The sequence below is a fragment of the Miscanthus floridulus genome, chromosome 8 (assembly GCF_019320115.1).
Source record: "Miscanthus floridulus cultivar M001 chromosome 8, ASM1932011v1, whole genome shotgun sequence".
In the NCBI taxonomy this organism is placed as follows: Eukaryota; Viridiplantae; Streptophyta; class Magnoliopsida; order Poales; family Poaceae; genus Miscanthus; species Miscanthus floridulus.
The window spans coordinates 96351655-96366321 of record NC_089587.1 but is presented as its reverse complement, the minus strand read 5'-3'; the positions used below and the strand labels follow the sequence as shown (position 1 = coordinate 96366321).

Genomic DNA, 14667 nt, shown 5'->3' with positions numbered 1-14667 from the left:
CCGTCCTCCGCGTACCTCCCCATATTCATCCATCGCTCCGCATCCCTCCCCCAGATCACACGTCCAGCCCAGGTAGCGGATGGAGGAGCAGGCCTCTGGCCAGAATGGCCTAGATCCCCTTCACCATGGTAGTGGTGAGATCCATGGTGCGACGGCCGTCCCATCGGTGGGATGGAGGCCATCTCTTCAGGAACAAGGCCAAGTTCCAGCCGCTGGTGATGGAGGGTGGTGGCAGCAACAACTTTTACGACGATAATGTTAGTTCTATGGTGCCATGGCCTCAAATCCATGGGTTTCCAGCGGTGAGGTCCCACTCCATCTCCTCAAGGTCCAAGAGCCGGAGATACATTGGTTCTAATTTTTCCCCTTTGGAGATCAATGGTGTTCCAGGGCACCGATGGCTTCTGGGTGCACAACAACATGGGAAGGCTGGTGTTCTGAGTCAACAACTGCATACGCGTTGCTGAGCTACTGCTCAAGGATGGGCAGGGCATGCTACTCCTGTTCATCAGGTCACAGCCCACAGGTGAGTGGTGGTTACTGCTTGGCTTGCTTCCTCTTCTGCATCATCTAGCGTCACAACAAACTGCATGTATCTGCTCATTCTGCTCTCTTATTGCTAGCCACAGATCGAAGGAGAGAGAGAGTATAAATGTATTCCCTGAAGTGTAAGAGCCGGTTTATAACTTTCTATTGATTTGATTAAGGATCAAAATAAATTGTGGAATCATTTGTATTTATATTCACGGCGTTTGTGGAGGTGGCTAATGAAACTGTGCAGCTTAGATGACTGCACAATTATTGTCCAAATCTTTAGAGACAAAACTGTTTGCTCTGGTTAGTGTGGTTAATGCAGCGATGATGCCTTGCTATAGCTTCTTGGTCTGTGATTTGTGAATTGTTGATACATAGAGTGCTAAATATATTCCCATGGATATATTTTGTGCATAAAAAATATATTTCAGTCGTATCATATATATCATCAACTAACTATAGATTATCTATCATCTACACAGATCACGATACAAGTCCATTGTTCCTAAACAATCAACTCAAGGATCTTAAGACAGTTTGTGAGGTTTGTTTCTCATTCTAACAAGGCAATTTGTTAATTACTTTTACTATATTTTTTGCCCTCCTGCATCAAGTGGTTATGGCTTTTCAAGTAATAAAACAATTGGTGGGAGTGGTGGCTTTCCGCAAGGAAGGCGGTGCCCAAGGAAATCAGAAAGGGCTTTGATTCCATGGTATTGTTAATTGGTTGGATGCTTTAGAAGGAACGCACTGAGAGAATGTTCAGCAACAAAACCAGGACAGTGGTGTGGCTGCTTTAGGATATGATCGACAAAGGAACTCTTTGGGATATGGCAGGCTTCAGACAACTCTGGCGGCTCTTACATCAGTCGTAGTTTAGTGTCCCTGTTTTGTAATGGTTTGTATTCCTTTGGCCCTATCTGTTTGGTAATCCTTGGATTACCAGAGTTTGTATTTGTTTAAACTCTGCTTCCTCTTAATCAAATACATAACTCATGGTACGATAGAGAAAAAAGGCTCTATTGTTGGATTACAACCTTGTTCTGAACATTGGAGCTACAATTGTTTTTTCATATATAGTGATGTTATGGTGCAATAGCATTGGGGTGGCAAATTGTACTTATGCACATACTTGTGTCAAGTAAAAGTTGGCCATTTTCAGCAGTCGCTTGCAACTTTTAAGTGTCTGTCATTTATGTGATGTTAGGTTTAGTCGGTTAGCCCTGACCTCTATTTAGACAACAATACTAGGTTGTTCACATACTGGACTGTAAGTCTCACAAATTCAGTTTCTCTTGCTCATATTATTAATGTTTTAGTACTTGATTAGCATATATTATAGCGCAATGATGCATCACCTCATTCATTGCTGCATTGCTTTGCTATTGTCTATTATGCAGAGTGATTCATACCAGGCTACAAGATACTGCAAAGGGTGCCAATGGTATCCCTACTCCTTACTATTCTTGTTCTACTGCTTGTCGGAATCGTCCATTCAGTTCCTCTAGTTCTAAAGCTCTGTGTGTGATTCGGTTCCAAAGTATAGCAACATGTTGGTTTCTTCATGGTAATTCATGTTTTAGAGATATTAAAAGAACGCATGGACATTTATTATTTTTTAGTAACAATTTAATGCGCTCATATTTACACTATCGTGGTATATTTTTTTCCATTGCAACGCACGGGTATCTCCTACAACTAAAAAGAATAAAAGTAAGACAATTTTTTGGTGTGACTTTTTTTGGTGTCGCTCTTCCCTTCTGTCCATGCGATACCACGGCTCCAACCTCGCCACCCCGCGCGCGTTCAACAGGAAACATCGCGCCGGATGAACCAAAAGGAAACCTCCGCCTGTAGTCTCCTGATTCCACGCCTCTCTGCTCCATCCACGTTTATGACAACGCTGTCTAAAAGGAAGGCTCCAATCTCATAAAGTGCAGCACTCTTTCCCCTTCCCCCAATCAACGCTCTGTAAAAAGGAAGCATCGGTCAATTCCATCTGTACCAAAACAATCGCTGAATTGGTGGCTCGGCCGAGCAGGCAGTTGCGGCGTCCGACGAGCGCCGAGGGCAGGCGGTGGTGGTGGTGGTGGTGGTGCGTGGCCGCGAGCGTGAGCATGGGGCCACCGGGCACAGCAGCTAGCAGTAGCCGAGCACCGGGGAGGTGGCGGCGTGAGCCTACGGGCTCAGCCACGGGCGTGGAGGTAGAGGGATGGTAGGCTCCGGCACGCCACATGCGGGAGGCGGCACCGCGGTGGCTGGGCCCGACCGGCCTACTGTTCGAGAAGGCAGAGGCAGCAGCAAGCATACCTCCTGGTTTGATCTGCTTCACCTCCTGGATTAGTAAGATCTACCCTCTTCCCTCTTCGATTCTGGCATCATGTATTGCTCATATATGACATCTCCAACTTCAGTGTTCGCTCGTACGTTAGGGACTTCATGACCTTGGAAGAGATGTGCCCTGTAGCACCACTCACAAATGGGCATTCTGGCATTCAAGTAGGTTCAGTAGCCACGTAGGGGAGGTGTTTGTCAAAATTTCCCAGAGAAATGTGCTTGCGGTTTTTACCATTTGTTTTGTTCTAATCTGTGTCTTTTTTCTTTCTAGATATTTGAGCTAGATCACCCGAACATGTTCAACCAAACATTATGTTGGATCCAATGAGTATATACTGAATATATGGCGATTGATGATCAACTGCAATTTCTCAGATAATATGTATGTTTTTCCACCATTTATATAGTTTCAATGATAATTTTTGTTTTTTCTGAATCGACAACCTAATCTGTATCAGACTACCAGGACACACATATACTAGCTGAAGCTTCTCTGTAAGAGCTTCAGAAATGATCTGTATTTTTCTTACATAAATTTGCATTGCTATAGCTGGGTTTAGTGTTTTATTTTTTATGGGGACATTCTAATAAACATCCTGTTAGTTGTTGCCAAATTTCTGAGAATGTTTATGAAACTAGAATAGTCTCTCGGTTTAGTACTTCTCAGTTAGCTCTCAGTTTAATAATTCTCAGTTTAACATGTTCGGGTGATATATACAGTACAGAGAGTATTGTCCTATATATACAGTATAGAAACTAGCTCTCAGTTTAATAATTCTCCTTTGATTAATTTTGTTCCCTATAAATTTTTGTCAGAGTATAGATATATACAGTACAGAGAGTATTGTCCTTAATTTTGTTCCCTAAAAGTTTCAGCTATGCATGAGCTGCAAAGCTGCCAAATGAGTTGCAAAGCTGTCCTTAATTTTGTTCCCTATAAGTTTCGGCTATGCTTTTGCAGCAGCAAGTATCCAACTCCATGCCTCTCCTTTTCAGATTGCATTTGAGAACCAGGGGATGTATGCAAATCGCCACATGTGCCCACCACTTTTTTTTTCAAAAGTCAAAGCACTTCCTGAATACGTTTCTAAGTAGTAAAACATGAACATCGAGTAGCCTGGGTTGTAAATAAACTATTTCCCCTTCTATTCATCATCTGGCGAATGCTTGAGAGTATCTGATGACTTTGCTTTACAGACTTGATTTAGGGCAGCTTTGTCTGCTAATTGCCCAAGTTTTGCTGATGAACCACCAAGGTCCTCATCATGAAGAGAGCAAGATAACTCTTCTACTCAAATTGGGAGAAAATAAAGTTGATCTTTTAGATGTGAAAAAAGAAACTAGCAATGGATTCCCTTTAATTGACAGGAAGGAGGCAGCAGGAATTTACCATGATAACCATTTTTCTGTATTAGTTTGCTCCAAGTTATTAATCCACAAACCTTGCAACCTTTTCTGGATGAGAGGATGTTGATGTATGGAAGAAAAATATAGATCATTTCTGTATTAGTTTGCTTTAAGTTATTAATCCAAACGACCCCTTATTGATTTCTACACTGAAAAATAATTGTTCTCGTGCATCATTGGAAGACAAGATTAACACCTACAAACAAGATAAGATAGTATAGTATTAGCCATGTGACAGGTACTAATATTTACATATATACTCAAACATATTTACAGGATGGTATGGAGATGCGGCAGAACTTATTCATGGATTTATTTGCGCACGAAAGAAATGGATATCGGAGATTTCTTTCTACCAATATAAAACATTATCTTAGCCACATCACAAAAAAGATCTATAAAGTAGAGTTTGTGAGCCTGTGACGCCGCGCTCTTCGTGACTTGTGTTAATTTTACACACTTTGTTTTTTGAATTAAATGTCACTTTAACATTTGTATTTAATTTTTACAGTATTGTTATCTTATCGTGTGATTCGTATGTTTTAAGTATAAAATGTTAGCTATCTCGTAGCAACGCACGGATACGCTACCCATTACCCTACAAATATGAAGACTGGTCGTAGAAATGTACAGATTATCCGCGATTAGAAAATTAAAAACACACAAGATAGATTGATTGTGGATCAAATCCATGAATTACGACCCAATACCACGCCACGCCATTTCCATCAAGCACTCGCAGTTGCAGCTAATCCTCGCGCACAAATAGGTGGGGTCCAAAGTCGCAGGGCGCAGGCCCTAAAAAGTTCGCACAAAGGACTATAGGAGTATCGAAGAAACAAACAGCAAGCAGTTGTGGACTTGTGGTCTTGCTGACTACTTACGGATAAATAAAATCTAATTGCCCTATTAACACATAGGGCGTTTGGTCTAGTGGTATGATTCTCGCTTTGGGTGCGAGAGGTCGCGAGTTCGATTCTCGCAACGCCCCACACTGCCCCTCTTTTGTTTTAATTGATTTTTTTAAATATCAAACATTATTAATCAAGGGACCGGCGTATACACCCGAAAGAACGTAACGTTGCCGTGGCGTTCCTGTGCTTCTCGTTTCAAATATATTGTTTTTCAGATTTTTCTGAATCATCACCTGACATTCCCGGGGGTTTTTTTTTTTTGCGTTTCTCTGCTTCTCCTTTTCAAATATTGTTTTTTAGCTTTTCTTGAATCACTAGCAAATATATATGTGTATTATAACGGAACATACAACTTATTATGCAGAAACTTGAATGCCTTGTGGCTCTGAGATTGATACAACAATTGTGACATATGTTCTAACACGGTCAGTTGAATGATTTGTGGCTCTAAGATTTATACAACAATTATATCATATACTCATATATTCTAACGCATTTTCGAACCAGACTCTGTGCCATGGCTAGATACGTGCTATTCGAAACATGGTCTTGCGTTAGATTTGGATTGTGCTAGTTTTGGATCGGAAACATGATCCTATATTAAATTTGGATTAGAAATGTGTGAATGGCAAGAGCGAAAGACGGACAGGGGATACTATCATACTAGAGTGCGATGAGAAACTAGCAGTGAGAAATGATGATGGGCGAAGCAAACATAGCAGTGCGTTGCAATAGGAGAAAGAAATGCCATGAAAAACCAAAAAGGAGATGCTCGCCCCCTACATATGTGTTATGTTTTTTTCATTTCTATAAACTTTAAGAGATAAAATTTACTCATTAATTTTCCATATGCGTTTTTAATAATGAATATGAATCTTTACTTTAAGTCAATGTTGGCAATGATATTATAATGTCCTATTAAGTTTGTGTAAAATAGAAACATATTCTTAAGTTTTTTTCCTTCTATTGCAAAGCACGAACATAATCATAACTTTAACTCCCATAATATCCATGCGTTGATATAGTTAAATATCAAGTTCGGTGACTTCCTTTGAGAATTCATAAAAGCCTGTAATTCTAAAGTTTAATCTAAGTCGGTGAGAAGTTCATCGTAGATGTGTTAGGGACCGGTTTGTTCACTAATATTTATAATGAGACCTATTTTAACTTTTATGTGACAACCCTCGTCGTGGATTGCACTAGTGTATGGGTATAGCCTGGGGTGTATTTATTTAGACCGAATTGGACAACAAATTTCTCATCTCAATTCATAGAACCTAGGTTTTTTTAAATAAACTGAATCTAGTTTTAATATAACAAATTTTGTTTTTAATCTGATAAAAAAAGATGCAAAAATAACTTGGTGGTGAAACAATTGTCAATTGTCCAAAGGCTCATGTTGTTCTCCATTTTACTCTGTTTTCGCATTTGTTTTGTGTGAGCATATTCCCTTAACCTGCCCATGAAAAAATATATATTCTCTTAAATTAGAAAACAAAAACCCAAACCTAGTGGTGGAAAAAATTTCATGAAACAAAAAAAACTAGCGGTGGAAAAATTGGGAAACAAAAAACCGATAGAAAAAAAAGAAAATAGAGTTATTCTCGCACATGACTGATAAAAAAATTAAGATATTTTGTCTCTCCAAGAAAGTTAGAATCTATATCTATACCTAATAATATAGAGGCAAATTTTTTGGGCATTTTTTTTCGTCCATCCTTTTTTTTTTGTCGTCTCCCTCTAATTACCGGACAATGGAGAGTTTCTTCCCGGGCTGGCTAAAAAGCGAACGTGGTGAACGATCAGACAACCCCGCAACTTTCCTTTTTTGGCAAATTTTTTTTTTGCAATTTTCCATTTTTTTTGGAAAGCTTTCCATTTTTGTCAAAAAAAATCTGCAACGTTTCCTTTTTGGAAAGTTACAAAGTTATACTAGTTATACTCACAACTTTTATGTATAACCTCTGGAACAAATTTAAAGAGATAACTTATACATATAACTTACACACATGACTTTACCGTATACCTTCAACTTGACAAAGTTACGCACATAACTTATACATATAACTTACTACGTGACACGCATAACTTTTATGTATAATATGTCGCGGAACAAACTTATCAACATAATTTCTTTCCCAAAAAGCTAAAAAAATATACATAAAACTTTTATGTATAACTTAGATATATAACTTGATGAATGGCTTAGATGTAAAGTTAGACGTATAAGTTATATTAAGAACTTAGAGATACAAACTAATAGCGTAACATATATAAAAATATGTTGATAATATAAAAAGAAAATTGATAGACTACTATAAAAGTAAAAAAAGAGAAGAAATATATTATTAATTAATTAATATAAGCGCTGGAGCCATGCAGACGACTTGTATTAATTACATCGAACTTCTATTCCCTCCGAACGTTCACGAATACGGAGTATCTCGCATGGAAAAAAAAAGAAAAACGAGTCCGAGTCGTAATTAATGGAATAGAAGTAGGAGGGAGTGTTCATGGAAGCTGAGCGAAACGAGCGCCGATCTGGAATTGGGTCATCCGTATCCACAGCCCGTGGAGTGAGCCGCGTGCACCGTTCGCTTTTACTATATTATTTTACGAGATTATAGTAACTCCTTACTAAGTGGTTTAATATAACGTTATGGTAAATATCCCCATGTGTTATAGTAACCCAACTATCGTAAATATGTATTTATATTATGATAAATTAGTATATAAAATTATAGTAAATGGAGGTGGCTACAGAATAACTTATTTTGTAGCCGGCTATTGAATAGCCTCTCCCTATATATATATATATATATATATATATATATATATATATATATATATATATATATATATATATATATATATATATATATATATATAACCCGTGCTCATATGAGTTACATATTGGGTTGTGTATGGTAAATTCGGTTTTTTTCTTTTCCTATTCCGTCATCTGTTCGGCCTTTTTCTGTTTTTTTAGACTATCTCCGATCAATTACCATATTCGATCCATTTTTTATTTCAATATCTGTTCCACTTCTTTTCCTGATTTCCTCTTTTTGTTTTCTTCTTCTTTTTTCTCTTTTCTTTTTTGGACTATCAAGTCCATTCATGCCCTTTCCCTTCTTATTTTGCATGTCATCTTTGTTTTCTCGATTCTCTCATGATTTTTTATAAACATAATAATAATAAACACAATATTATGGGTCTTTGGATCCTTCATTCATCCATAATCCTTAATAATCAAATATTCCTACTACTAAATTATTGATCTAATTTGATTAAGAATAAAAATTATTCTTATTATGACCTAGCTGGTGCGCCGCGGGAGGCGGTCGTGGTGGTAGCCGAGCGGCGAGGCGGCCACGACAACCTGTTGGGGTGGGGAGGCGAGAGGAGAAGGTGCAGGGGGTGGGGAGGAGGTGGTGGATGCTGCGAGGTAGCTACCGACGACGATAGCGACGGCGAAGCGAGACGCGGCCGCTAGGGCAGAGCCCTAGCAAGCGAGGCGGGCTTCGTGCAGGGATTCCTCTTTCCCACTAAACTTTTCCGCTCTTTCATGGATAATTAAGTATGTTTATATATTTCTACTGATTTTGCACGAAATAAGGAATTTGCTAATTTAGCTAGCATTATTCTAAATTGCACTTTTATAGACGGTCAATGTCCTAATGTAATTATTGTTTCATTGCCGATGGATTAAATGCAAAATATACATATTAGTAACTAAGTAGAGGTAAAAGTTTTGATTTTCTCCCGTTGCAACGCACGGGCACATTTGCTAGTAGCTTATAATTTGGAGCGGAGAGAGTATTAAGTAGAGATAAACTCAGATTCAGAAGTAAGGAATTATGTCAGGTACACCAATAATACATTTGTCAGTTAGTCCACTAGGCTATATATTATTGCTATTATTAAACACCAAATCGACATCTGCATACATGTTTGCTCATCAAATGAACACTATATATATATTCCTATAGATAGAGGTAATATACGTATGTATAAAGCTTACAGCGACAACCGACAATCTGTTCCCCACCCAGCCACGAATGGATCCGATCGACGACGTGACGACGTCTCCGGTCAGATCATCGTCCCATGGTACAGCAGCATCCAGACCGCATAGCCGAAGCCGACGACGACTGAATTACTGCGCGGCGCTGGGCGACCTCTTGGAGCACTTGGCCTGCACGGCGAGCGTGGCGGTGGTGCCGGGGCAGTTGACGTCGCCGCCGTAGACGTCGGCGGACACGGGCAGCGTGCAGATGCGCTGGCCGAGGCAGGACTTCTCCACCACCTCCTTGGCGCGCGGCGTGTGGCAGCTGCCGATGGTGTAGTTGCCGCAGATGCCCATGGGGTTGCCGTAGCTCGCGAACACCACCTGCTGGATGAGCTTCTTGGGCGGGCACGTCAGCGTCGCCCGGGCCTTGAGGTCGTCGGAGTTGGCCGTTATCTGGCTGTCCTTGCGCTCCCACGACTTGATGTGCGCCGGGTTCCGCTCCGAGATGTAGGTGCAGATGTTGTCGCGCTTCACCGTCAGAATCATGATGGCGTCCGGCCGCCCGAACTCCTCCTCGAACAGCACCAGCACGTTATCCTTCTGCCGCAGGTAGGACCGGGGCACGTGGTACCTGCCCTTGCGCGCATGCATATCAGCATATATGCTTATATATATATAGTTGACAAAACCTAAGAATTACAGCAAATTACTAGTAAGAGCTTAGAGCTTACAGCTGCTGCGATGGCCGGCCGAGGGCGTGCTTGTAGGAGATCCAGTAGCGGCCGATGCCCTGGCCATTGACATACATCATGCCCTTGCCCATCGTGCTCATATCCAGCACGATCGGGTCCTCTCCTGACGGCATGTCGAAGTGCCTCTGACAAAAACACACGCAGCAAAGTTAACAGAGAAGCGCGCACAAACACACCAACAATTGTCGTGATGAGCTAGTTCACCTTGTACCAGGTGAGCGGCTTGTCGTTGACGGCCGGCTTCCAGGTGACGCTGGCCATGCCCTTCTCGGTGTAGATCTCCTTCTGCTCGCCGACGAGGCCGACGATGTGGCCCCAGCCGTTATTCGTCAGGTCCAGCGTGCCCGCGTTGAGGCCCGTGATCTGCACCCTGTCGACGCCGGCCAGACGGTGCTCCAAGTAAGCGCCACTGTCCTGAAACAATCGTTTCCAACCGGATCGGAGCCTGATCTCAAGCAAGAACAATGCTCTCCGATGCGGCATATGCACAGATGAATCTAACAATCCACACCCACCATCATTCCCATCGACGATGCCAAGACGGCGACGTGATTCACGCCCTTTTTCAGCTCCATGGGCTTCTCCAGCGTGAACGCCTTGTTCATCTTGGTCCCGTGCCCACATCCTGCACACACATGTATATATACATACAGTGGAGTTCATTCAGCTTCTTTCTAGCTCCTCAACTATTGCTGCAGTCTGGAAACCAAGTTGTATTACCTACGAATTTGTTGTTGACAAACGCCACGCTGGCGTGCCCATGGCTGTTGACCTCGAGCACCGTCTTGATGTCACGGCGGATCGGCATGTCGTCTGGCTCCAACTTGAAGCTGTTGCACACACAGGCAGGCAGGCAGGCAGGGATCGACACTCAGAACACCCAAACATACATGACACCACCTACCAGCTTGAAGCTTTGAAGCAAGCAAGCAAGCGACCGCGCACCTGGAGGTGTACCAGACGTAGTCGGTCTTGTCCTTGGTGAGGTTGTAGAGATCGCCGGCCTTGCGCGTCCTGATCTTGGCCTGCTTGTACTTGGGCACCTTCTCCTCGTCGAACATCTGCCACACGTTGTTCTGCGTCGTCTGGTCCGCGAAGTGGAACGTCCTCTGGTTGTGCTGCGCGTTCACGTGCTGGGTGCCGAAGACGACGGTCTTGCAGTCGGCGAGGATGCTGATGGAGTGCCGCGGCACGAAGTAGGACTGGCCCCGGAACGTCAGCGTCACGTCGTCCTTGGTGTTGTGGTTGGACAGGAACGCCACGCACACCTTCTGATCCGGTATCTCGAACACCCTCGCCTCGAACTGCTTGCCCAGCTTCTCCGTCGACGGCGTCCCCCAGAGCAGGGCCTTCTTGCACAGCTTCAGCGCCAGGTGCAGGTCCCTCAGATGGCCCCACTTAGGCTCCTTGTACAGACCTGAATATAGTCCATCAATCTTCAGAGTTGACAAAAGGAAAACTAGCAACTGATCGATCGCAATCAGCTACTGCCAACGTCGGCCGGCGTCTCACCGAATTCATCGAGAGGTGCCTCGTCGTAGTATTTTGGCATCACAAAGGCAGCAGATGTCCTTCCAAAGTTTGTTCCACCATGGTACTGTACAGAGTTTCAAACAAAGATATGTAATGTAACCGTGCGGTTCAGCGACAACGACAACAGTTACTGTCTCATCCTAAAAGTGTCATTGAGCTTTCTTTTTGTTATTTCTTTTCATACTACTGTTGAGTACCATGTAATAGTTTGTCATAGTACCGCCCACGGAGAAGAAGCGCGCCACCGCGAACGCAATGTCCTCAGCAGAACGCTGGGATGGTGGGTCACCGAAGACTCTGTACCTGTTTACATACACCAAGAAAATGATTGATTTACGATGAAGGTTCCTATGGATAGTGATCTAGCTTGTTGAGCAAAGGTAAGTTAGTGGATTACTATTGCTGGAGAAAGAACTTACTGTGCTGTCCAGTTCTCAGTCCACAAGAGGGGCAAGCTCTTGTTCATTGGACCTGGCCATGTATCTCCACAGTTTCTCCCATTGCAGGTAGGAATCTACACAAGAAGAAAAAAAAACCCAGCGTGTTATTGCTGGTATCTTTTTAAAGCAGTGCAAATTTCCTTATAAAAAAATAGTACAAATTTAGCTCAAAAGGCTATCATTTTGTTAGTTTGAGAGTAACAACTACTGAAGTTTGCTATTCTCAAACTCTAAAATGTCATCTGAATGCTAAGCCTATAAGGATTAACCCCAGTTTGTTGAAGAGGGAAGCACAACATATATATTCGGTATAAAAAAATGAAAGTTACCACATCACCAGGAGCTTTGGTCTGCTTGCACATGATCCATGGTATGCCGATGTTGGTGCCGATGGCCATCTGTGCTGCCCAGTTGATGTACTTGGTGCCCTCATCTTTGAACGCCGCTTCCAAATGCTGGTACTCATTCTCAATCTGGTTCGAGATTTGGGCACAAACATTTTGTTACAAAGGAACATATTTAATAACCAGATAATTGTCCGTCAGGCCAGGCCAAAAAGCCAGAAAGGATTATGTATAGCTAGAGCATTGTTCATCATCAGGCCAGGCCAAAAAGAACCTCAAGAGGAAGAGGCTGCTACAACAGTTTTGACTGTCTAACTATAACCTGTGCTAGAATGATGGGGCCTCCTTGTGACGCGAAAAGGTTTGCATCCTTGAGCCTTTTTATTATGATCTTCACAAACGTCTCCATGTGCATCTGCGTAAAAGAAATCAACAGATCACATATCATCATGGCTGACATTTGCCTCATGCACAATTAGCTGTTCTGGTTATCAGATAGATAGTGATCACGTACCTTGTATGGCTCGTTGTTCGTCCGGAACACAATGTCAGGGATCTCCCTTAGCCAGTAGGGCAGTCCTCTGACAAAGAATTGGTACAGAACAAAAAGAAATGAAAAAAGTTAAGTCAGAACAGAAGAAAATGGAAAGACTTTGGAAGATCATACCAAATGCTAATTGGTACAGAGCAATGAAGGAAGAGATGTGGAAGGCACACGAACAAACCCATGGTTCCATTCTGCCTGGATGAAGGGCCCGAGCCGGACCATGGCGAACATGTCGTGCTCCTGGATCAGCTTGAAGAACCTCACCATGTCGTACTGCCCCTCGAAGTTGAACTGCAAGGGAATTAAGGAACGCAGGTGTGTGTGCGTTAACCGATTGATGGATGGATCGGGCGTGTCGATCACCATGAGCTAGCATTCTCATTCTCCTGTTTCGCACGCGCATCGATTTATCGGATCATCGAATCGAGAGATGCGGTATGTACCTGTCCCTTCTCGGGCTCGTGGATGTTCCAGAAGACGTAGGTCTCGATGGTGTTGAGCCCGCCCTCCTTGGCCTTGGCGATGAGCTCCGGCCACATGTCCGGCGGGCTCCGCGGGTAGTGGATGGACCCGGAGAAGAAGATCTCCCGGCGGCCGTCGATCATGAGCGAGCGGCGGTCGTAGCTGACCACGGTGCCGTTCTTGGTCAGCTGCCACGCCGCCGCGGCGCCTGGGACGAGCGCCAGCGCGGCGACCACGACGAGCGCCGCTGCCGCCGCGGCGAGCCGGACGCGGTGGGACATGTCGACATGCATGCGTCCGGGGGACGGGGGAGGGAGACCGGGACGGGACAGCGGACGAGGGGCGCGAGGAGGGGAGAGAGACTAAGGGCTAGGGGTTCGCGGCCCCTAGTAGTAGCGATCCTGAAATAGGAAGGGCGCGGGAAGGGAGGGGCCCGGAGGCCGCAGCGGGGGGGTGAGCGGCCGCCCGGGAACGCCGGGCGCCGCGGGCGGGTTCCAGGAGACCGACGCGTGGGCGCGCGCGCGGGGGAACGCCTGCTGCGACAGCACCGACCACCACTCCAGCCACGACACAGGCAGGCAACGGTTGCCGCCGCGCGCGTGCGCGTACGCGCTGGGTTTTGTTGGTGTGCTTTCTGATGGCAGCATGCGTCCGCGAGAGGGAGAGAATGGCAGCAGATTAAAGAGAAACCATTTCGGTTATGGACGCGACCTCATAAGCTGCAGTTTGTGGCGATGTAATTGCGGAATTGTTACCTCTTGTTGTCATTTGAATGTTGTGCTAAATTGTGGTAGTCAGCTCCTCCCATGCAGTCCGAGGCATGGCGGCCCGACCCGAAGCGGGCAAATTTAGCCTGACACGAGTACGGCCCGCCCCGGTGGCGTATGGGCCCGGGCTGGCACGGCCCGGTATAGCAGGCCGGGCCTGGGCCTTACCCTAGGCATGGCGTGCCAGCCCGGCATGGCTCGGCCTTCAACGACCAGCCCGGCAGTGGCCCGTTATCCCCCAGCCCAGTCGGCCAGCCAGCCCCAACGGCTCCCCGCGGCTGCGGCCCCGTGCCCCCGCCTACCCCCCCTCATATATAAGTGGGAGGCTGCGACGCTCCCTCCCCTCACCCCGAAACACTAAATCATTTCCCCACCCGCTGCGCCGCTCTCTCGTCTCGCTCTCGCCTCGCGCATCGTGGTCTCCTCTGCTAGCGTCTGTCCTCCCCGACTCCGGTGACCCCGACCTCGATCCGCCTGTTGCCGGCGATGACGCTCCCTTCTCCTCCTCCGTGACCCTGATCCCTCCCTCTCTGCCTCTCCCTTCTCCCTCTCCCTCTCTCCCCTCTAGATCTCGGTGATGTGTGTGAGTTCGTGTCCCCGTCTATCCCCCCTCTGTCG

The 14667-nt window shown here is 44.8% G+C and overlaps 1 protein-coding gene and 1 non-coding gene across 2 annotated transcripts; one reads left to right on the top strand and one right to left on the bottom strand.

Annotated features, from left to right (window-relative positions):
* Nucleotides 1-5197: 5197 nt before the first annotated feature.
* TRNAP-UGG (transfer RNA proline (anticodon UGG)) lies at nucleotides 5198-5269 on the top strand. The gene has a single exon. It is a non-coding gene; the product is annotated as a tRNA-Pro (tRNA).
* A 3750-nt stretch (nucleotides 5270-9019) lies between these two features.
* LOC136473009 (beta-galactosidase 11-like) lies at nucleotides 9020-13664 on the bottom strand. Its single transcript, XM_066470708.1, has 14 exons — nucleotides 13264-13664; nucleotides 12999-13111; nucleotides 12788-12854; nucleotides 12596-12688; nucleotides 12259-12402; nucleotides 11909-12003; nucleotides 11687-11792; nucleotides 11469-11553; nucleotides 10902-11373; nucleotides 10677-10786; nucleotides 10472-10581; nucleotides 10161-10370; nucleotides 9936-10081; nucleotides 9020-9835 (listed from the first exon to the last, which is right to left on the bottom strand). The coding sequence occupies exons 1-14, from the start codon at nucleotides 13573-13575 to the stop codon at nucleotides 9352-9354; spliced, it is 2547 nt and encodes an 848-aa protein (XP_066326805.1). The 5' UTR covers nucleotides 13576-13664; the 3' UTR covers nucleotides 9020-9351.
* Between the last annotated feature and the right edge of the window lie 1003 nt (nucleotides 13665-14667).

Coding starts and splice junctions, on each gene's coding strand:
- LOC136473009 (XM_066470708.1), bottom strand. CDS start 13,575: ATGCATGTCGACATGTCCCACCGCGTCCGGCTCGCCGCGGCGGCAGCG. Junction 10,371..10,471: donor CATCGTCGATGGGAATGATG/GTGGGTGTGGAT, acceptor CGATTGTTTCAG/GACAGTGGCGCTTACTTGGA. Junction 9,836..9,935: donor GGCCGGCCATCGCAGCAGCT/GTAAGCTCTAAG, acceptor GCGCAAGGGCAG/GTACCACGTGCCCCGGTCCT.